Source organism: Myxocyprinus asiaticus, chromosome 2, assembly GCF_019703515.2.
Source record: "Myxocyprinus asiaticus isolate MX2 ecotype Aquarium Trade chromosome 2, UBuf_Myxa_2, whole genome shotgun sequence".
Classification (NCBI taxonomy): domain Eukaryota; kingdom Metazoa; phylum Chordata; class Actinopteri; order Cypriniformes; family Catostomidae; genus Myxocyprinus; species Myxocyprinus asiaticus.
In genome coordinates, this window is record NC_059345.1 from 42,019,944 (window position 1) to 42,044,749 (window position 24,806).

Below are 24,806 nucleotides of genomic sequence, written 5' to 3' on the forward strand. Positions count from 1 at the left end.
CTGTAGACCTCCGAGACAGGATTGTATCGAGGCACAGATCTGGGGAAGGGTACAGAAAAATTTCTGCAGCACTGAAGTCCAAATGAGCACAGTGGCCTCCATCATCCGTGAATGGAAGAAGTTTGGAACCACCAGGACTCTTCCTAGAGCTGGCCGCCCGGCCAAATTGAGCGATCGGGGGAGAAGGGCCTTAGCAGGGAGGTGACCAAGAACCCGATGGTCACTCTGACAGAGCTCCAGCATTTCTCTGTGGAGAGAGGAGAACCTTCCAGAAGAACAACCATCTCTGCAGCACTCCACCAATCAGGCCTGTATGGTAGAGTGGCTAGACGGAAGTTTCTCCTCAGTAAAAAGGCACACGACAGCCCGCCTGGAGTTTGCCAGAAGGCACCTGAATGACTCTCAGACCATGAGAAACAAAGATTTAACTCTTTGGCCTGAATGGCAAGCGTCATGTCTGGAGGAAACCAGGCACCGCTCATCACCTGGCCAATACCATCCCTACAGTGAAGCATGGTGGTGGCAGCATCATGCTGTGGGGATGTTTTTCAGCGGCAGGAACTGGGAGACTAGTCAGGATCGAGGGAAAGATGAATGCAGGAATGTACAGAGACATCCTTGATGAAAACCTGCTCCAGAGCGCTCTGGACCTCAGACTGGGGCGAAGGTTCATCTTCCAACAGGACAACGACCCTAAGCACACAGCCAAGATAACAAAGGAGTGGCTACGGCACAACTCTGTGAATGTCCCTGAGTGGCCCAGCCAGAGCCCAGACTTGAACCCGATTGAACATCTCTGGAGAGATCTGAAAATGGCTGTGCACCGACACTCCCCATCCAACCTGATGGAGCGTGAGAGGCCCTGCAAAGAAGAATGGGAGAAACTGCCCAAAAATATGTGTGCCAAGCTTGTAGCATCATACTCAAAAAGACTTGAGGCTGTTATTGGTGCCAAAGGTGCTTCAACAAAGTATTGAGCAAAGGCTGTGAATACTTATGTACATGTGATGTATATCATTTTTTATTTTTAATAAATTCGCAAAGATTTCAAACAAACTTCTTTCATGTTGTCATTATGGGGTGTTGTTTGTAGAATTGAGGAAAATAATGAATTTAATCCATTTTGGAATAAGGCTGTAACATAACAAAATGTGGAAAAAGTGAAGCGCTGTGAATACTTTCCGGATGCACTGTACAATAGTGTTTACCGCTGTTAAGGAATCCTGAAACTCAGTTATGGTGAGGGGCGTTACATTTCCGACACACGCTCTACGCGGTTGACCAATCACAACAGACTAGGCCAGCTGACCAATCAGAGCAGACTGGGCTTTTCAGAAAGGGGGGGCTTTAAAGAAACAGGACCTAAATCAGAGCGTTTGGGCCAGAGGATGTAAATAGGTTTAGCAGCAATGTACAGTATGAGAAAAATGAAGTGTTTTTTTAACATTAAAGCATGTAAACCTATTCTAGTAGACCCCCGAAATAAAATCATGAACCTGTAAATTAGCATAATATGGGCTCTTTAAGTAATACATTTGTGTGGTATCTGTACTTTTACTTATGGAAATTGAGTACATCAATTGACCCTGACCACCACTGACCCTTTTGTACCACAAACATAAACCCGGTATTTTTTTTTAAAGTCTTATCTTTTTGTCTTGATGTAAAAATAATTTAATAAGTATATTACGGTTCCTGTTCTCATAGCATTAAAAATAGCAGCAAGGTTTGGCAATTCTTTTGCGCTTTAAGCTCATAGTACAATATCCCAAAAAAAGATTTGTTACATGCAATATTTTACTATAGGCAAACGAATTGCAGAACCACACTGCTATTTTTATTGCAAGGGTAATATAACAAAGTATTGCAATAATTTAAATAAAGACCATGAGCCAGTGTTTTTTTTTTTTATATTATTTTCAACATTATGCATCATGTTTTATGTTATTCTTAATACACATTATACACGTGTATTTATTTCACTGTGCCTTGTGTTATATCATCCAGGCATTAATCCAGACATTATAAAAAGAGAATATTGTTCAGGAGTCCATTTGGAATATACAGGTGCATCTCAATAAATTAGAATGTCATGGAGAAGTTAATTTATTTCAGTAATTCAACTCAAATTGTGAAACTCGTGTATTAAATAAATTCAATGCACACAGACTGAAGTATTTTAAGTCTTTGGTTCTTTTAATTGTGATGATTTTGGCTCACATTTAACAAAAACCCACCAATTCACTATCTCAAAAAATTAGAATACATCATAAGACCAATAAAAAAAAACATTTTTAGTGAATTGTTGGCCTTCTGGAAACTATGTTCATTTACTGTATATGTACTCAATACTTGGTAGGGGCTCCTTTTGCTTTAATTACTGCCTCAGTTCAGCATGGCATGGAGGTGATCAGTTTGTGGCACTGCTGAGGTGGTATGGAAGCCCAGGTTTCTTTGACAGTGGCCTTCAGCTCATCTGCATTTTTTGGTCTCTTGTTTCTCATTTTCCTCTTGACAATACCCCATAGATTCTCTATGGGGTTCAGGTCTGGAGAGTTTGCTGGCCAGTCAAGCACACCAACACCATGGTCATTTAACCAACTTTTGGTGCTTTTGGCAGTGTGGGCAGGTGCCAAATCCTGCTGGAAAATTAAATCAGCATCTTTAAAAAGCTGATCAGCAGAAGGAAGCCTGAAGTGCTCCAAAATGTCTTGGTAAACGGGTGCAGTGACTTTGGTTTTCAAAAAACACAATGGACCAACACCAGCAGATGACATTGCACCCCAAATCATCACAGACTGTGGAAACTTAACACTGGACTTCAAGCAACTTGGGCTATGAGCTTCTCCACCCTTCCTCCAGACTCTAGGACCTTGGTTTCCAAATGAAATACAAAACTTGCTCTCATCCGAAAAGAGGACTTTGGACCACTGGGCAACAGTCCAGTTCTTCTTCTCCTTAGCCCAGGTAAGACGCCTCTGACGTTGTCTGTGGTTCAGGAGTGGCTTAACAAGAGAAATACGACAACTGTAGCCAAATTCCTTGACACGTCTGTGTGTGGTGGCTCTTGATGCCTTGACCCCAGCCTCAGTCCATTCCTTGTGAAGTTCACCCAAATTCTTGAATCGATTTTGCTTGACAATCCTCATAAGGCTGCGGTTCTCTCGGTTGGTTGTGCATCTTTTTCTTCCACACTTTTTCCTTCCACTCAACTTTCTGTTAACATGCTTGGATACAGCACTCTGTGAACAGCCAGCTTGAATGTTTGTGGCTTACCCTCCTTGTGAAGGGTGTCAATGATTGTCTTCTGGACAACTGTCAGATCAGCAGTCTTCCCCATGATTGTGTAGCCTAGTGAACCAAACTGAGAGACCATTTTGAAGGCTCAGGAAACCTTTGCAGGTGTTTTGAATTGATTATCTGATTGGCATGTCACCATATTCTAATTTTTTGAGATAGTGAATTGGTGGGTTTTTGTTAAATGTGAGCCAAAATCATCACAATTAAAAGAACCAAAGACTTAAACTACTTCAGTCTGTGTGCATTGAATTTATTTAATACACGAGTTTCACAATTTGAGTTGAATTACTGAAATAAATGAGCTTTTCCACGACATTCTAATTTATTGAGATGCACCTGTACTTGTAGCAAAATACATGTGCAAATAAATATGCAACAGTGCTCTTTCCTCATCTCAAAAAATTATATACTCAAAATGAATCAATACCATGGAAAGGACATAATGAAACAGTTATGCCAAATTAGGTAAATAAATGCTTTAGCAGCATTCAATATATTAATCTCTAACAGCTGAAGGTACAGGCAGGAGACTAGTAAAAATGTTTGTAGAATAGCAACAGTGGTGAAATAATATTTCACCTAATTTTTTTTACGGACTCGGTGTGACTAGACCTTCGGTCAGAAGTTCATCTCGTAAAATTGTGATGTATTTGGTGTGAACAGGCCTTATGTCCTAAAGTGACGCAAGGCGATAAAGATATAATAACTACAAACTCTTCTATGTAAATCTTAGATTTTGTCCCATCCAGCTGCCGTCACATTAAGCGAAGGACATTTTGTCAATCCCTTGGATTCTCTGCGGTGTCGTGCTGGGTAGCCGATCTCATTGGAACAAAATTCTGATCCACTTAACTTTACATTTAACATTAAATATCTCGATTGGTCGTAATTGTGTCATGTCATGTAGCAGTTTCACAAATTGCAGACAGTCGCCCTGGCTGTCGCATCACACCTGGTTATAACAGTGTTACACCAACAGTAAAAGGAAAAAGACTGAAGTATCATATGAAAGAGGAAAAGGAAAGGAGCAGGGGACAGAGACAGAGTGTGGGGGAATGAGATGGTCTTCCCCTCAGCAGTAATCACTTTAGCCAAAGAAAAGCTGCCTGATGGTTCCTCTACATCCTTACTAGTGCTTATCTTTACCAAACAGTAAAGAGATTTTACATCTTGTTCAGAGTTTTCACAGTCTCCATTTCAATTTCAATCATTCAGTTCTCCCCCACACGAGGACGTTTTTAGAGACACACCATCCACACAGCAAGATAAATTCTGCTTTCAGTGGATATAAGCCAGCAAAATCAATTATCCTAAAGTCAGGACAAGTCGTGATTTTTAGACGTTGTTTGTAATGTTTGTGAAATGACTTAATTCTAACTTAAAGAAAAGTGAGGTTCCTTACCGGGAGTCTCTGTGGAGTGATGTTAGGCCTTGGTTGCACAGGAGGCATCGAGGAAACTGAGATTAAATGGAAATAAAAAGAAGACAAGTTAGACAGACAGACACCATAAAAGTCTCTTCTTGCCACATGTCTAGATCATGGTTTGTCACAGCTGGTCACAGAGAGAGGGCTGTTCTGCTGATTAAACTGTGTGCTTCTCTCTCGAGCAGACTGGCCCAACTAATGAGATAACTGACAGTCAAAAGAAGTAATTTCACTGTGAATCATTGCACCTCCAGAGATGTGTGCATTTTAGAAAGCTGGTTTAGTGCTGATGTGCTGCCTACAGAGTGAGGGACATGCCACAGAAAAAACTCTCAAAGGCTCCAAGTGAAAATGTATGAGTGTTAGCAACCACAAAAAGTGTGAAGGTGTAAAACAGACAGGAAACAGACACTTTGACGTTAAATACATTTACACTTTTTCTATCGCCTCCACTCATTATATAAAACTATATATAAAAACAGATTGGCGATTTTGTCTCTGGGGCTGTACCTTGCACAGGTGAGGAGGAGGGTCCTCTGAAGTGAGGGTTGATGTGAATGTTCTTAGGGTGGTGCTGTTGATGCTGCTGGTGCTGGCTGGGGTGTGGGGGTGCGTGCCGTGGCGGTGAGCTCAACATGCGCAGCCCGTGCGTGCCGTGTTGTGCTCTGGGAGAAGGCCCAGGTGAACGGTGGGCCAGGTGTGGCATCAACAGCTGCAGTGGCTGCTGAGAGATTGGGGCACCCGGTTCTGGAAAAAGCCCTGGACCTCCAGCACCTCTCTGGTCTTGCAGACGAGACTGATGATGATGCTGGAGTGGAGAAGTCATTCTGAGCTGCTGGTTTGAGACAGGAGAAAGCAGAAAGAGAGGAGAAACAGAAAGGTTTGGATAGACCATCAGTCAATTTCTTAAGCTCTCTCACTTGCTCTTTCAGCCAAAAAGTTATTACCGGGTTCTTATTGTGTTGTGACCTTGGGACTAAAGGCGACCCCTTAAGTAATCAATCATAAAAGCCATGTGATGAACTGAATCTAAATTAAATAAAGAGTTGCCAAGAGGAATACAAAATAACGTACCCTCTAAAAACATTATCACTTTGTTTCCCAAATGACTAAAAGGACAGCATTTCATTTCAAATAAAGACTTTTCTCACTGATGCATATTGCATTCTCTTATAGAAAGACAGATATTATGTTCATTAATGCATCATCAGATAAAGACAACTTGTAATCCATATGACAACTCATTGACAGCAGTGCAGGGGAATTCAATTAAATCATTACAGCAGTGCCCTATATGCTGCTGCCTGAAAGTAAAAGAACACATCAATGTCGAGGATTGACAGGTTATGTCAAAAGCCTGAAAAGGCTTGCCTTCCCCATAAAGAAATTTTGCTTCAAAAAAGGAAAAAGGTGCAGCGAGAACGAACGAACAGCTCAAGCGCAAAGGGATTACACCCCTCGACAGACATTTAATAATAAAATAAGCACAGGAAGCTAAATCCTTCAGCAAAGTACAAAATTAATTTGGTATAATGCTTCCTCAATGGACTCCCGCCAAGTTATTTGCCCTAATCCATATATCAACATGGATAAGAGGGGGAGTGACAACGGTGATAATTGACTTTTTCTCAAATACAAACTGACTCCACTCAACAACAGTGAGACAATCTAACAAGACACAAGTCCATTCACAATCATCTAAAACTACTGCTAAAAACTCTTTAACAATTTCAAAAGGTACGATCAGAGACTATTTAGCAGAGACAAGCCACTTCTATTAAAATGAATGGGAGAAATTAGAACATCCATTGGTCAACGGTTGTAGAAAGGAAGTCCTGCCTTACAGGTAAAAGAGCCAATCACCTTTTAAATACAGTCATTGTCTGTCAATCAACTCGGGAACGCACATGCGCATTAGATACAGTTTTGCTCAAAAGTGTGCATACCCTGGCAGAAATTGTGAAATGTTGGCAAATATGACTGATCATGCAAAAAAAAAAAAACTGTCTTTTAAGGATTGTGATCATATGACGCCATTTATCATCACATAGTTGTTTGGCTCCTTTTTAAATCATAATGATAACAGAAATCACCCAAATGGCCCTGATCAAAAAAGTCTACATACCCTTGAATGTTTGGCCTTGTTACTGACACACAAGGTGACACACACAGGTTTAAATGGCAATTAAAGGTTAATTTCCCACACCTGTGGCTTTTTATATTGCAATTAGTGTCTGTGTATAAATAGTCAATGAGTTTGTTAGCTCTCACGTGGATGCACTGAGCAGGCTAGATACTGAGTCATGGGGAGCAGAAAAGAACTGTCAAAAGACCTGCGTAACAAGGTAATGGAACTTTATAAAGATGGAAAAGGATATAAAAAGATATCCAAAGCCTTGAAAATGCCAGTCAGTACTGTTCAACCACTTATTAAGAAGTGGAAAATTCGGGGATCTCTTGATACCAAGCCAAGGTCAGGTAGACCAAGAAAGATTTCAGCCACAACTGCCAGAAGAACTGTTCGGGATACAAAGAAAAACCCACAGGTAACCTCAGGAGAAATACAGGCTGCTCTGGAAAAAGATGGTGTGGTTGTTTCAAGGAGCAGAATATGATGTTACTTGAACAAAAATGAGCTGCATGGTCGAGTTGCCAGAAAGAAGCCTTTACTGCACCAATGCCACAAAAAAGCCCAGTTACAATATGCCCGACAACGCTTTGACACGCCTCACAGCTTCTGGCACACTGTAATTTGGAGTGACGAGACCAAAATAGAGCTTTATGGTCACAACCATAAGCACTATGTTTGGAGAGGGGTCAACAAGGCCTATAGTGAAAAGAATACCATCCCCACTGTGAAGCATGGTGGTGGCTCACTGATGTTTTGGGGGTGTGTGAGCTCTAAAGGCACGGGGAACCTTGTGAAAATTGATGGCAAGATGAATGCAGCATGTTATCTGAAAATACTGGCAGACAATTTGCATTCTTCTGCACGAAAGCTGCGCATGGGACGCTCTTGGACATTCCAGCACGACAATGACCCTAAGCACAAGTCCAAGTTGACACTCCAGTAGTTACAGCAGAAAAAGTGGCCATCACAGTCTCCTGACCTTAATATCATCTAGTCACTCTGGGGAGATCTCAAATGTACGGTTCATGCAAGACGACCAAAGACTTTGCATTACCTGGAGGCATTTTGCCAACACGAATGGGCAGCTATACCACCAGCAAGAATTTGGGGCCTCATAGACAACTATTACAAAAGACTGCATGCTGTCATTGATGCTAAAGGGGGCAATACACAGTATTAAGAACTAAGGGTATGCAGACTTTTGAACAGGGGTCATTTCATTTTTTTCTTTGTTGCCATGTTTTGTTTTATGATTGTGCCATTCTGTTATAACCTACAGTTGAATATGAATCCCATAAGAAATAAAAGAAATGTGTTTTGCCTGCTCACTCATGTTTTCTTTAAAAATGGTACATATATTACCAATTCTCGAAGGGTATGCAAACTTTTGAGAACAACTGTATACAAGCTGGGAAAATTGCCTTTTTTTTTTTTTTTTTTTACATAATCTGAGGTAAAACAGCACAATTTATGATACCAGTGTTGTCAGATTTTACTGCCGATTTGAAATGTGTTCTTTGATCGTAATCTTGACCAACCATTTTGTAGATAGGAGCTGCACTTGTATGCCGCTTGTATACATAGAGAAATAGCTGCCCGAGAGTGTTCCAAAGATGGCCGCCAGTGGACTGACTTGCTAGAAAGACTTTGGTACCATTCAATCACCACAAGAGTACTGCCTGACCAATGTCTTAAAAAACTGTTTTGAAGAATGTTATTGTTTAAAAGTGGGGTGCACTGATCAGGAAATTTGAGACTTATACTGATAACCACTATTTTATAAGAGCCCCTTTTACCTCACTTTTTCTTTTTGAATATTACACCATATGCTGCAGCAAAATGCACAACACTGCAAAAATCAGAATGAACAGAATGTAGGGGTCTCAAGCCATATTTTTCAAAGTTGGACTACTTTTACTTTAAACACAGTGTCTTAAAATTCACTGCTCACAGTGTGCCTGGCTCATGTGTATATAGACCAACAATTAAATAACAGCACAGACAGAACTCACAAATGCATCCTGTGTCTCAGAGTAGTGTGTTGGCAGAAAAGGGGAGTGTTTGGGAACCTGTTTGACAACCCTGTTTGATGTTGCTAGTGATGCAGAACTTACACACTGCAGCTTTAACACAGGCCCTATTGACTTCTGGCCATTGACCCTTGAACCCTAAACTTGACATATGTAAAACTTTATAAAATCAATCTTTTAAAATCTGTGAAATACTAGTGGGTAAGAAATCTGTAAAGCTGGGACAAATCTGATCCCAATTTAAGACTCTTACCTCAGGACTCAGTGGTCCTTAACGCTGATGAGTGCAATATTCCAATCTTCCTCATTTCCCAGCCTAACATGTCAAGTACACCATTTCTAAGTTGTTTTCACCTAATAGCATAACACTGAGGCGCTAAATGAATTAATAAAGCTGTTTGAGTGGCCCACCCAGCCCAACACAGTAACATCGGCTCAGCCAATGGTGTGCAGCAGGTTTATCTGTTTATACAACCAATGGAGGACAGAGTATCTGCTGGAATCTGTATAAAACAGTGATTATTTTTGCAATTCAATTTGGTGATGCTAGTGGCACAGAAATTGCACACTTTCTGCACCAAAAGGCATTGGCTTAGGCAGTTGGTTAAGTTGAACAAAGATTTGTATTAAAAGCACCAAAGAGACCGTGTTTACACTTATCTGGAAATGTATTTGTAGCTGTCGCTACACAATTAAACTTTTATATAAAGTTATAGAGAGAAAATATTTTAACATCGAAAAAATTACTCGCTTCACCTCAAAGAACAGGTTGGGGGCATTCGTATTGTGTCATTACAGAGATCGTTCAGTCTCTTACCTGCATCCCCAAGTTCATTTGCATCAGTGGAGGCCTTTGCTCATTTATTCTCCCCCGCCCTCCGACTCCATCTCCACGTAAATTCCCCATTCCAAACGGAGGGAATTCGCATCTTCCACCGCCTCCTCTTCCTCCTCTTCCCCTCACCCATCCTCTACCAGCCAATCCTCCTCTCCCTCCATTTGTCCGTGGCCCGCCTCTCCCTCGCCCTCCAAAACAGCCCTGCTTCCTCTGACGTTCTTTTTCTTCAAACTGTTGCAGGTCTGCTTTAGCTTCCTCAGAGAGCTCTGAAAGGAAAAACAAAAAAAGATAGAGATTACACACATGGTGTTATTTGTTTGATATGGACAAATGAGATGCCATATCTCATGCCAATAATGTTTAAAAGCAGCATTATCTAAATCATCTTTCAGTAAAAGGTCTTGTGGGGGATCAATGCAATTTTTTTGTCATGCTCAAAAGGACAAGTGATTCAAAGTAAGACCTTATCAGATTTTACACTCATAACAGTCAGAGAAGATTTTAGTTGATCAGGTCTAACCTAATGTCTCTGGGATGTTCCTTCTTTTACTGGTGGCATCCGACAGCCTGACCACAGTGGCATCTGTACGCTCGGTCTTAAATCGCAGACGGCCCGATTCTTCAACATCTTCCTCTTCCTCATCAGACTCCTCTTTCACATCCATGTCCTGGTCAGGCTCAGCTTCAGGGTCATTCTCTGCCTGAAGTACATGGGACAGATAAATCATCCAACTGACAGTTAAAAGCAACACTGTGTCCAAAAACTGAGAACCAGGACTAAAGTCTCGTTCACACATGCCGCAACAAAGCAACATAATCTCATTCAATTTTAATGAGAGCTGGCCACTTCTGCGACATAAGCGACAGCATCCATTGGTGACTAAATGTTGTTGTGTCCAGGGACTTTCGAAAGCTGATAAAAGTTTAACTTAATATAAATGAGGAGCGACTTTTGATAGCGGCTACCAATTGCATTGAAGGCTGCCAGTGGAGCGCATGTCATTTGTCTCTTGCGAGCTAATGTCCTCTAGTGCAGGCAGAGAAGTTAAGTTTTTGGTCTGTAAAAGATGGGGCCTGGGTAGCTCAGCGAGTAAAGACGCTGACTACCACCCCTGGAGTCACGAGTTCGAATCCAGGGTGTGCTGAGTGACTCCAGCCAGGTCTCCTAAGCAACCAAATTGGCCCGGTTGCTAGGGAGGGTAGAGTCACATGGGGTAACCTCCTTGTGGTCACCATAATGTGGTTCGCTCCCGGTGGGGCGCATGGTGAGTTGTATGTGGATACCGCGGAGAATAGCGTGAAGCCTCCACATGCCCTATGTCTCCACGGTAACACACTCAACAAGCCACGTGATAAGATGCACGGGTTGACGGTCTCAGACGTAGAGGCAACTGAAATTCGTCCTACGCCACCCAGATTGAGGCGAGTCACCATGCCACCACGAGGATCTAGAGTGCATTGGGAATTGGGCATTCCAAATTGGGGAGAAAAAGGGGAGAAAATGACAGATCGTTCATCTTGTTAATGATGATGCAATGAGCACTCTCCCTTGCAGTGTTATTTTTTAGCGACAAGAAAACCAAAGGCCAAAGCATGCTTTGGTTGTCCACATTACTGATTGGAACGCACACAGTATGCAGGACTAGGGCTAAGATTTATATAGGACTAGGGCAAAAATTGTATCTCGATATTTTCCATTTATTGACGATATTTAATATATATCTTGATAATTCTGTATTTCTTCTAAAATGGCATTAAAAGTGTTGTTTGTTTTTTTTATAAAAAAAAACAATTTCAACCAAACAGCTATTATAGTCAAGTACACTGAAAATGTTATGTAATGAAGGCATGTTTTCAACAGTTTTTCACGAAATGAACATGAGAAAGAATTTTTGTCGTATTGACTTCACCTGGAGCTTTTATTTTGGTGGAACACTGAAATGTTGCACATTACAAATCTGATGGAACGCGGTAACCTCCTTTTCTGTGATACCGTGTCCCATTTTTAGATTTGTATAACTTGTAGCTGTTACAAAAGTTTGGAATTGTGTGAACCTGCAGTGTTTTGCTTTCACAATGCACGCAAACCGCTCAGAGAGTGCTAAAAACACTGTCATGAGCTCCACTCGTGAACACAGAACAATGCACCACCTGTTCCCACAACCCATATATTTATTGCACTGAATCGCAACCTTTTACGGTTAAATAATCACATAACACTGAGATTTCTGTGTTATTCTGATCAATTGCGCAGCTCTGAGAGATCGTGAAATTTGCCTAGTGACACACTCTGTTGGAAACGTAGTGGCCAAATAAAAAGCACACTACAACCATCACGATATTCATGATATTGCTTAAATGTTATATCGTTAGCAAAATCATCCCAATAATATCATGAATATTCAATATATCGCCCAGTCCTAAGCATAACGCAAATTTCTTCATCAGCACAGTTTGCACGGACTGTCTTCATCTGTGCGCAATGTCAGTGTGTGCGCTTGCCGTTGACTGCAGTAAGAGCATCACAAAACAGTGGTAGTGCAAATATGTCAAATACATTTTTCTCATTACTTTCCCCTCAGGTGTCAAAATACTATGCGTGTTTCCATGGCAACCTAAAGGATCCCAGGTACAGCCAAATGCATCAAAGTCATCAAATTTAAGTAATTTATTTGCACATGAAGAAATTGTTAATATATTAGGAAGAAGGAAATAACAGTAGTCCAGCAACCATGGATGGCATGTCCACATAGCAATCGCATTCACTCAAAAAATAATCAAACCAATTGTACATACAGTGCATAGTGAAAAAGACATTTACTTATAGCACACATGAGGTGCTTTTACTTTGAAGTTACACCAGAGACGGGCCACTTCTATTAAAATGAATGGGAGAAATTAGAAAACCCAACTGCAGCCAGTGGTCAACGGATGTAGATAGGAAGTCCTGCCTTACAGGTAAAAGAGCCAATCACCTTTTAGATACAGACATCACCTGTCAAACAACTTGAGAAGCACATGCGCATTAGCTACAAAAGCTGGGAAAATTGCATTTTTTAGCATAACCTGAGGAAAAGCACCATTTATGATACCAGTGTTGTCAGATTTTACTGCTGATTTGAAATATGTTATTTGATCATAATCTTGACAAACCGTTTTGGAGATTTTGGTCGTTCCCCATTCAAGTAAATAGGAGCTGCACTATTATGACTGGAAATAGCCTCCCGAGAGCGTTCCAAACATGGCCAACAGTTGACTGACTTGCTAGACTTAGGTTGCATTCACACGCTCATGCAGATCCAGCGCGAGCCTCAATCTCCTGACTGTTTAAACAGCCTGGATCGCCTGCTTGGATTGTCGTCATGATTTGTGAATCAGAGGAACTTTTGATCCTTATCCTGAAGTTTTGATTCTGGCTGATAGAATACACGATTCAGAGGAAGATATTAGATGAGCACTTGACGGGAAGAAAACACTGGATTTTCGTGAGGTTCATGAATTACATCTGTTTAAACAAGATATCTGCATATTTGCAAATGGTATATAATAGAAGTTTTATTGATATTTTCCTTTTATCATTAGAAAAGTTACAGGGATCTGTTGAGGAGAGACTGTTAGAATACGTGCTTCAGAGGAAGATTTATGAGCGTTCCATAGGATGCTGGATCTGCTCAAGTTTTGTGAGGTTTGTTTATTACTGTACATATGTTTAAACAAGATGTGTGCATATTTGCAGATGCTATATGATATTAGTTTTATTGATATTTGCCTTTTTTATCATTAGAAAAGACAGTTAAAAGTTACAGGGAACTGCAGAGGAGAGACTGTTAGAATACGTGATTTAGAGGTAAATAAATGAGCGCTCCACAGGACGCTGGATCTGCTCAAGTTGTGTGAGGTTGGTTTATTACATCTGTTTAAACGAGATATGTGCATATTTGCTGATGGTATATGATGTTAGTTTTATTGATATTTGCCTTTTTATCATTAGACAAGACAGTCAGTTACAGGGAACTATTGAGGAGAGAGAAGGAGAATGAAAAGCGAGCACTTTAACATTATGAGCTCAAACGCATCTGCCGCGGCTCTGATATGCAGACCGTTTTATTGACACTGTGTTGCACACCGGTCTGTTACTATAGTAAGTAACAACAAAATGAACCATGACTGGTAGTTTACATCTTCGGCGCCCTCAAGAAAAAACAAATCTGCCAAACAGGAAAATGTATCGGCCAATAATTAAAAAAAGTCAGAATATCGGCCGATTTATCGGCCTCGGCGACCACTAATAATTAGCTAAAAACCATTACACTGTAGCGAACGTAGATCTATCTATTGTGTACAGTAGGCTTATATGGGTAGGGGATTGGGATTTCTGTGTGTGGGGGGGTTGTGTTCAGGTGTGTGGTGGTTTGGGGGTGAAATGACGTCCGACTAGTCGAATTCAACTCGACTAATGGGCTCGACTAGTTGACTATAAAAATCAGTAGTCGTGCAACCCCTATGTTATACCCATCCATTGAGGTAGCCTTCTTTTACCTCTTCTAATTCTGTGACCTGAGAGCTATCCTCAGTTTCCTCATGTTCCTCAGCAACTTCATGTTGGTCAGTCTGTTCTTCCTGCTGCACTTCACTATAGTCAGCCAGATAGTCATCCACCTGCGAAGAACAATCAAATCTTTACTCCCTAAAAGCATCTCAAATTAACATTAAAATCAAGCTGCTTCAATGGAAATTCATGCTGGCTCTGAACATCAGGGTAAAGCTGATCTTGAATATCTATTAAAACACCTGTTGTGGGGTGTGTATACTAGGTCAGTACTACCACAGCCTGTTCAACACAAAAAGAGACACTGATGATGAAGATAAAGTATTAGATTGAAGGAAAATCACTTCTGAATAAAAAGAATGTTAATGCCATATCTGAGGGAGAATCCAGAAAGGCCCAGTGTAGCGATCTGATGTTGTGGAGGGTGGGTGCTGAAGGGGACTCTTCCTAAATTAGCATAATAGTGGGAGCCCAGTCTCATTACTATGCCCTATTACCATTCCTGCTGATATTTGAAATTCAATGAGATGTAAATGTTTGACATGATACACAGAGAAGGGGAGATAAACATGCACACGGCTCAGTGGTGGTGAAAATATCATTGACTGTGTCGTCCTTATACACACAAACAGACACAAAGAAAGCTGAGGTGCACACATAGCTCAGTGACAGGGAAAATATCATCATCTGACTTTGAGCAAATTTTCACACACACACTCGTGCACAGAATGCACAAAAGCATCCGGAGAGACAGACTGCTTCTACTGACTACCTTGCTGAACCCCATGTGCCCCCCTGAGTCCCCTAGCTATAGCTTACAGGTCCTGTGACCATTCTACTGCAATAGTACGCCTCAAATCCTGTTTGCGTCCCCCCACTATCCACTAAGGCTGTGAAATTAAAATTTGAAATTCGAATATTAGTTGAATTTAAGATAAAAATACACATTTGAATGCTAAAACTGTGCATTCCAATTTTGGATATATGCCAATCACTGATGATGACTTCCGACTAATTGCATTCTTGTGCTTAAAAAGACTAGATGTAGCGCAACAAATTTTAAACAAAGTTTAACTGAACGCTGATTTTTCGAGACGTGTTTCGGTTAAAGTTCTTTTTAACTTGACACTACATCTAAAAAACACAGCACTAATGCGCGAGACACTGAATAAACTACAAAATGAGGCGAAACGTTCAAGATGTCCGTGTAGCACGTTTAAATAGAAAAACAATTGGAAAACTGTGTGGATGGATGCAAAAGCATTGGACAGCAATCGCATTCGGTGTGAACAGCCCCTTAGGTGGAAGTATTTGGCCGTTGCGTCTTGCTTTCTCATCAGCGTTTCTAAGATTAAGCAATGGGCTATAAATCGATTGGTCTGGAAGGAGTTCAATTTGGAAATGTGTCTCGAGATTGTTGTGCTCCATCTGTTTGAACAGCCCCTGGGCTCAGAGTCTGAGCCGCTTCTCCACCAAGTTCAGCGAAATATCACTGTTGTAATGTAATGAAAAACACTGGTATCGCCATTATTAGGAAGCCTGAGTCTGGGGTAGTACTGTGGCACCAGTGCAACACCATGCTAACATAGAGCTTTTTTTCCCCTCAGTTTACTTTTTACTTAACATTTGAGAATATGAACTGGGTAAATCTTTTTATTATTAGTTTTGAAATTATTTTATGCACTTTAGTTTAAAATGGAATGCACTTTTTTTTAACAGCCAGGAATGTTCTTTGCAATAATAGAACACGGTGGTGTTTGACTTCTTTGTATTCATTGTGCCCTCTTTTGGACTAAAGAAACAACATCAATTTAAAAATCTAAAATTCTAATTTTATTCACATTTTGGTAATATTTAAAGGTAAAAATTTGAATTTAGTTTCACAGCCCAGTTGACAGCCCTACTTACCCATGACTTTCCTAAGCAGCCAATGGGCAGCTCCCCACTTCCGCTTGCCCGTTCTTCCTTTAAGGTCTCATTTTAAATCACTGCAGAATCCACACACACACCATGACCAGAAGGATTTGAAATGCAATACAGAATTAAATATATGAGATCATGTTCAACATGGGCTGTTGATGATTACCAAGAGAATATGATTAAGGAAATATTTGTATATAAAAAAAGACAGACAATTAGAGAATGTCCGTACACAGCACTAAACTGTGCCTTATACTTTATGCCATAGCAGGAGAAAAGTAAATTTACAGTTATTGACTGCTCTCTAAAAACCGAGCAGTGAAAATGAAATGTATATTGTGTTCTGGGCTTTACCTGTAAACTAATACTGATGAGCTGTCAAAGTGACAATATTAACTGATTTAATATTAATAAACGTATATTTATACTTATAGTAACTTATATTTAATATCAATAGCACACGTGAACACATTTACCTGGAGTGAAATTACTATAAAGAATTTGTCATATAAAGATCATGCAATGGTCAATTAATCAAATTAAAATCGTGACAAGTCCTAGTGTGATTTATTAAACCGCTAAAGGCTGCAATCTTAGTGTGGAAGAGATGCGTACTTTAAATGAATGTATAAATCCAACCGCTCATCCACTAGAAACACCACAGACATTGAGAATCATTCACGTTGTATCAGATGACAGAGCACTAATCTACTGTGAATCACACAGCACATGTAAACTATACATTTATATAATTAAATCACAGCATTTGCGCTTTAATCTTAGCTCAGCTTTATTTATATAGCATTTAAAACAACAGTTGACCAAAGTGCTTCACAGTAATAGAATTTAAAACATAACATTTCAAAATGACCACATACACAAACACTTCAAAACTGTGTCCAACATTTCATTTGTCAGACTCAAAGGCCAGTGTAAACAGATGAGATTTCAGACGTGACTTAAGTGTCGCAAACTGTTTATCCGGAAAGTGAAGATTCAGGCAAACAATACATGTCATAATAAAAGCACACTTCAAAATATAAACTAGAGCCCTGAAATTCAAGAAATTGTGACAGAAATATATTACAACTGTATAGTAAAATGTAATATTAACTGTAATGATCATAATAATAAATAATAATTAAGCAATATATAATATATAACTTTTTAAATAGGCTAAATGGGTGTGTTCAATAGCACATTGTCATATTAGCATATTTATGCTGTGGTACCGAAACTGGTATCAAGAACCGTGAAATTTCACTGATATCGGTACTGACAACAAAATTTTTGGTACCGTGACAACACTAGTTCAAGCATTAAACAGGCGGGTCTCATCTGTTCAGCGTCTGTAGTGCTTGTAAAAAGTGTCTCGTAAAAACTTTCCTGATCGGTGCACCACTATAAATAGGTACATTTTAATATAAAGCGGTCCTGTATACCAACAGCTATGCAAATAAACCTAGTACCAGTACGACAGTTAGGGGTGGGTGATATGACCAAAATCTTATATCACAATGCGAGTAATTTTATATCACGATAACAATATATATCATGATATAGCAAAAATAAATAGAAAAATCAATAGACAATTTTTAATATATTAAATAACCATATAGTACTGTGGGTAATCTAGTTAGTGAATTAAATACTTCCTCTTATATAATTTTCTCTTTATTTGGAACTTGACAATATTCCAAGCAAAAACATTAAAATAAAAATAATAATAATAAAAATTAAAAAAAACACTCAACTTGGTTTTAAATAATTCTTACCATAAAACTAAATTTCACATTATGCCACATTTCAGTCTGATATGTTATTGACCAATATTATTATTATATTATCTGCGCTCTCCAGTAAATATCGGGAAGCCTGCTGGACTCGTTCCAAAGATAGAGCGTGCAACAAGCATATGAAATACGTGCGCGTGTCAGGTGAGAAGCATATTAACCAAACACAAGATGAATGTCACTGAATTTGCTTTGGTGGCTGTCGAAATTTGTTTTAATGCCATAAAAACTCTGTTAATGTTTCTTAAATTCTCTGTCGCATGTGAAGCCCTGCCCACTGATAGATAAGCCCACACTGTGCGCATGGATATTTACGTATCGTGATTTACACGATATAGCAAAATCTCTATCGATTGACAATTTATATCATCGGCACGATATATATTGTCATATAACCCAGCCCTAATGACAGTACAGCAAAATCTCTACCTTTTATGGTGGTCACATGGACAGGCAGAATGATCAACGACACCTGTACTGCATTAAAGGTCAATGAAAGATTGGTCAATGCAAAAAGAGCAGCAGCTCAGCAGTCTTGAGTCTTGACTCCAACAGAACTCCCGACAGAGTTCATGTCCAAACTAAGTTATCATCTAAGTTAATATTATATTGGTGTTTTTTAGCATTTTGCCACACTGTTTCATAACTACGCTATAAAATATATCACAGATTACAGAATGATCTGTTCATATTAAATTAACTTCATAATTTAATACACAATTTGAAAAATAAACAAATGAAAGCATTCCCACTTTACAGAAAGTGTCTTATTTGCATATTAATTAAGATGTGTTTTGGGGGAAACTTGTAACAAAAATATTGCAATTTAACTTTTGTTTTTCGATGCGATTGTTCATTCCGAAATGAGCTTTTGAACGGGAACAATGGTTTCCAATGGTGCTATTCACATTTGTGTCCGACAAATTGTCCGCCGACAATCCGAAGGTTTTCTTTATGGAGAAGGGCATATTTTTATTCTTTGGACTGTGATGAAAACTGATTGACCAATGGGATAAGAGCTTTTTGTCATTTCTCCAGAGTTGCTGCAGCTGCTCAATCCAGCATGTGTTTTTCATCCAGACATTATAAAAAGAGAAGTTGGCTTGGCGAGTCCATTTGGAATATACTCGTAGCAAAATACATGTGCACATATCCAACACTGCTCTTTACCCATCTCACTCGCATAAAAAAAACACAGATTATATACTCCTAAAAATGCATCAACACCATGGAAAGAACATAATGAAACATAACTTTGAAGTTATGGCAAATAGGTAAATAAATGCTTTAACAATGTTCAGTATATTAATCTCTAGTATTGACAGTTGGGCAGGGCAGGAGACTGGTATAAATGTTTGTAGAACAGCAACAGCGCTGTCTACTGTACAGGGGTGAAATCGTTTTTTGCGTAATTTTTACGGACTCGATGAGAATAGACCTTCCATCGGAAGTTCGTCTCGCAAAATCGTCATGGATTTGGTGTGAACGGGCCTCAACACAGACCGTTGGATAGAACCAAATCACAATGACATGCATCCTGCACACACAGCACATAAACTGACCACCTACAGGGCAAATGGCTAATCCTATAAACCGTTCCACACATTAAATTTGGATAACAGCAAACATGGAAATGCTAAGCCCCAGCAGCTAAGCGACCTTGTAAACAGAGATATCAAATGGTAAAACAAAACACTCGCATAGCAGGATTTAAGCAGTGAAAATATTCTTCAAGAATGCTGCAAATAGCTGGCAAATGTGCCTTATCTTCTTGGTACTCACGACAAAACATGTTGTCATTGTTGGTTCAATCATGCCTGAATGAAGTAAAACAGCTTCTTCATAAAATACCAGTTACATGTTTCGAATTTGGTCTTTCTGGTCAGTTCCTTTAAGTTCTAAGCATGTAAATAAATAAATAAGCATGTACAGAAAAAAACACATCAACAACTCATCAATCATGCCCCTGTGTCATGCTTGCTAAAGACCACTTTAAAGTAGGTCAATAATCTTTTTACCTACAGCCAACTTTATCAGATCCTGTCTGAGAGCTCTTTCTATTAGCCAGCATGGATTGGCAGGACATCTACTGAACAAAGACTCTCACTCTGAACAAAACCACAAGGCCTAAGGGTCACAAAGCATGAGGTGTCAAGATGTAGACATGGGGTGAGATGTGGTGGGGGGAGTATAGAGAGTGTGTGAGTGTAAGCAATACAGATAGCAAGAGTTCCTTACTTGAAAATCATCATCCAGTGGCTCATCGATCTGTAGGTCCAGCACTTCATCTTGATATCCATCATAATTCTGCTCTCCTGTGTATTCCACCCCTTCATCTGCTCCTTGGTACTCCACACCTTCATACTGGCCATCATGAGCAAAACCCTCTTGTCCTGCCTCTGTCTCTTCATAGGCCTCTTCTGTATATTGGCCCCCTTTGGGGTCTTCATCCTGAAGGTGACCTGAGGTATCCAGACCCAGGGTCGCATTTAAACTCAAAACTTCACCCTGTCCACTGTATCACAGACAAAAAACAAAGTGCTAAATTTTTAGATTTGGTTAGATTTTTGGTTACAAGAGCCCACAATAGTTAAGTTACCACAATAACAATATTATTATACTGTATATTTAAGGAATACTTATATATGATATTACTGAAGGATGACATTATTACTGTCATTCGTAGCAGTGGAACAAAAAAAGAAACATTTGGTGAAGAAACTTCAAAAAGCTTTTTTTTCATAGAACAAATTGACCATGTCTGTCAAACTCTAAAAGGATGAAAATACATAAACACCATAAAAGCACCATAAAAGTTGTCCATATAACTGTGTTTAAGTCTCCTGAAACCAGAAGATAACTTTGTGCGAATAACAGACTGAAATTGAAGTCATTATTCAGTGAAAATCTTCACCTCTGCCATGGGGACCTTTACCAAATATGCCGCAAGTTGGACGTCAATTACATCAAACGTAGGGGTGTAAATCTTTTGGTTGAAAGCAAATCGATTTGATTCACAATTCATAAGTTTTTCATTCAATTCAAAAGCGATTTTTTGCAAATTCAGAACGATTCAATTTGATTCGATTTCCATGACCGTGGGGACCCTGAATCAGTGAACTAATACAAATATTAAACATTAAAGTTACATCATCTCACCATTTTTGCCTGTGGAGGTCTTATCACAGAAAATAAGATGTGAAGTGAGGAACTAAATAAAACAACACTCGCAAGGGGTCTGGGCAAAAGTACATATGTTCTTAAGGTCACAATACAGGCAGAAATATTACTCAGTGTGGAATAATCCAGTAATTTGTATTGGCGAAAGACCTGTTGTATGGGACGGGTGGCTCAGAAGCAGTATCCGAAAGATTGGGGATCCTTAATATGGTACAAAACTTAAATATTTTTAGAAACTGAAGGAACAATATAGACTAACAGATAAGAAAGACTTCTGGAAATATTTACAAATGCAGAGTGGTACTGGTTCTGTAATAAAATCTAATAAATAGGGAGCGAATATCATTGAAGAATTCTCTAGAGAAACCACAGTATTACACTCAGTTTCAGTGTTTTACAGGAAATGTTTAAGTAGACAAGATGATGATCAGTTTGTGAAAGTTTATGATTAATATGGCAAAGAGATTTGGGGGATGAGATGGGGAGAGAGATCTGGCAAGATATTATTTCAAATGTGGGATGGGCCACCATGGATACAAGTAAATTCATCCACTATAATATTGTACATTACACTCCGAACAGACTTTATAAAATGGGTTTATTAAAGGATGATAAATCTTGAAAATCTAAATCAGAAAGGGGTACTTTTCTGCATGCCATATGAGAATGTTCATTGGTGCATAATTTTTGGAGATTTACAAATAATAGGGGGATGGAATAGGAGGCTCTCAAGACAGTGTCTAATTGGGGACATATCAGTGTTTTCAGTGGGTGTGACCAGAACAGAGTTTTGGATGGTGTCTGCTGGATTTATTACAGCAGCTAAACTCATCTTATGCAACTGGAAGAGTTCACATAGGCCAGAGCCTTTTTGTGGGTTGCTGAATGTCTTTGCTGCATGTGTTATTGTTACTTAGTTTCAATGAAAGTTACGGACAGAACGGAGAAGTGCGTGATCTCGTGAAGGGCGACAAAAGAGTGCAATGTTAGTCTTTTAGGGGAGAGCTGTGGAGGCGCACACTCCGAGGCATGCTAGAGAATGCCGCCATGCATGTCTCCTTTATATCGCACATTTAACCAAGTTCATATTTATATTTTCTAAAATACTGTATTCTATTTTGCTGAATCGCGATTCATTAGATTTTTACCTGATTCAATCGGTTATTGGCCAACACTAACTATCCTCAATCATATTTCAAGTTGATGTACATGAATCGGCAGGATTAGTAATCGATGCATCGAGAAAACGAGTGAACCATTACACCCTTATCAAAAGTCATTTTTTCTTATGTCTCATGACCAAACATTATTGACATCAAACCTGACTAAATGCATCTATTATGCCATGTTTGATTTGAAAGCTACGTGTTTCCTTTTTGGAGCTTGACAGACAGGCCACTATGAACTGTCATTGAATGGAAAAGGGCTGTGTGGAGATTCTTCAAACATTTCCTTTTGTGCTTCATGGAAGAATAACAGCATACAGGTTTATAGTGGCATGAGGGTAAGTAAATACTGCCTGTTTTATTTTATAAACAATTCTTTTAAAAAATCATTTATTTCATTATGGCAGAATGACCATTAGGATCTTCTCGTTAGGGCTGCACAATTTGGAAAAAGTCATACTGCAATTATTTTGAAAACATATTGCAAATGCGATTTGAACTGCAATATGAGAAATAAAAATTAGTAAATGATTCCATGTTTTGCCCATGCTCTACTGCCAAAAAGGCTTTGAGGGTTCACACTTGAGACCTCTAAAATATAACTAAATTAGGACCTTTTTCACTTCAGCCACAAGCAAACAAATAAATAAAACAGTGTAACAGAGGAAAAAATAATCTTGTTCATACCTTCTTAACTTACATGGGGCATTGCTATGCAGTTCAGTTAAACCAATGCATTTTAAACTGTTGAGCTTTATTTTGGCAACATCTGCATGAAGTGTATGTGTGTAGCTAGCCGAGTTTACATTTACATCAACTGAATAATGTGCTCCTCATTTTAACATCTCCTCCTCTGTCCACAAATACCCAATGCCATGGGGTGTATTATTTGTATTTGTATATTAACTTGTATTGGCCAAACATATTTGGAATTAAACAAAAGTGAAACTAAAGTGAATCTGGAATGCTTTAAATATATGGTGCTCAGCGCACGTAAGCAAACAGAACACGAGATGGAGTTGTGAAACAAAGAACCGCTCTGAAAACACTGTAATAACACAATACAGAAAGGAAGACAGATGCTTTTGATAACCTCACAGAGATCCACGCATAGGTGTCAAAGTTAGTTCAATGTCATCTCTAATTATGTTATGGATGAACTGCTCTACTGATTTTGTCAAAGTACTGACGGCTTTGCATAAACTATGGGCAATTAAGACAATTTTGACCCCACAATCTGAAATGTCAGTTTTGATTATAAATTAGATACTTTACTACACTGCTGAACAGTGTATGTAGTCCTGTATTTGATTTCAATTGTAAGCTGATCTTTATCCAAGTAACAATTATGGCTGCAACAACTAATCAATAAAAACAATAATGAAAGCATTTAACTAATATAATTATCAATTAGTCGGATAGGCACAGAAAACCTCCATCAGTGGCATCATTTTTCAGAAGTGAAAAATGTATTTCTATAGATAATTAAAAAAAAACTTTAAAAAAAAACACAGATTTTAAAAATGGTAAAGCTCAACAATAATTCCCAATAATTCTGACTAAAATAATGAATATGATAATTTGATTCAATATGATCTTCCACAGAAGAAACAAAGTCATATGGGTTTGGAACAACATGAGGTTAATGATGACAGTATTTTCATTTTTGGGTACATTATTCCTTTAATGTCAAATTACTATTAAATTCAATAACATATTATTATATATTTACAAAATAATTTGCCATTATATAAAATAATATTTATCTTGATTTGGTTAAAAAAAAATAAGTGTGAATGAAAAGTGGATAGGTTCAAAATGAATGCGAAGAGAATTGGGTTTCCTGGAATAGCTTGCCAGTTTGTCTTTTTTCAAGGGTTTTCCCCCCATTTAAAAATTTTCTGCCACTGCCCAAAGGAAATTTTTGGCCATTGAAGTAAATTCAATGATATACATTTCACGTTTTCCACTTTATAAGTGCTAAATATCCCTCTCATCTGAACCACGTTTTGTGTATTTGGAGGCTATATACATAAGTAGGATGAAAATAAGGTGCCTTTCAAACTGATCTGAGATGAATGAAATAAAAAAATGCTGTAGGTTAAGCTATTAACTGTTTAGGCAGCAATACAGCTGTCTATGGCATTTCTATGCAGCCAAGTGCATCATGACATCAGGTAAGGACTGGAGTTAACTTTCAGACTGCAGATGACATTTTGCACCATTCCAAATTATAAGCAGTCATTGTACCATGTTGAACAGTACATAAATTCAAGTTTATTTTGATTTTAACATGGTTGGCAGCCACTGGACTATGTTGACCATTACTTTGATTTAGAACCGATTAAGATAATTTCTGATTTCTCAAATGCTACAGCTCTGGCAAACAACTACTGCTACTTGATTGTTTGACAATGCAGAGAGAGAACAAAGATTTTGTTGCCAAAGAAGAGAAAACACTGTTATAATAAAA

General features: G+C 38.9%; 1 protein-coding gene across 5 annotated transcripts in view; it reads right to left on the reverse strand.

The window, feature by feature from the left end:
• The window catches only part of LOC127451583 (RNA-binding protein 33-like), an 88,401-nt gene that overhangs the window by 58,861 nt on the left and 4,734 nt on the right, over nucleotides 1-24,806 (reverse strand). For 4 of the 5 annotated variants that reach the window (XM_051716386.1, XM_051716368.1, XM_051716395.1 and 1 more), the window contains exons 5-10: nucleotides 20,226-20,502; nucleotides 14,265-14,384; nucleotides 10,246-10,426; nucleotides 9,705-9,991; nucleotides 5,237-5,561; nucleotides 4,703-4,758 (exon numbers count right to left, since the gene is read on the reverse strand). In XM_051716386.1, coding sequence (XP_051572346.1) covers nucleotides 4,703-4,758; nucleotides 5,237-5,561; nucleotides 9,705-9,991; nucleotides 10,246-10,426; nucleotides 14,265-14,384; nucleotides 20,226-20,502 — 1,246 coding nt within the window. The remainder of the gene's footprint in view (nucleotides 1-4,702; nucleotides 4,759-5,236; nucleotides 5,562-9,704; nucleotides 9,992-10,245; nucleotides 10,427-14,264; nucleotides 14,385-20,225; nucleotides 20,503-24,806) is intronic. The other variant, XM_051716377.1, reaches the window with a different exon arrangement.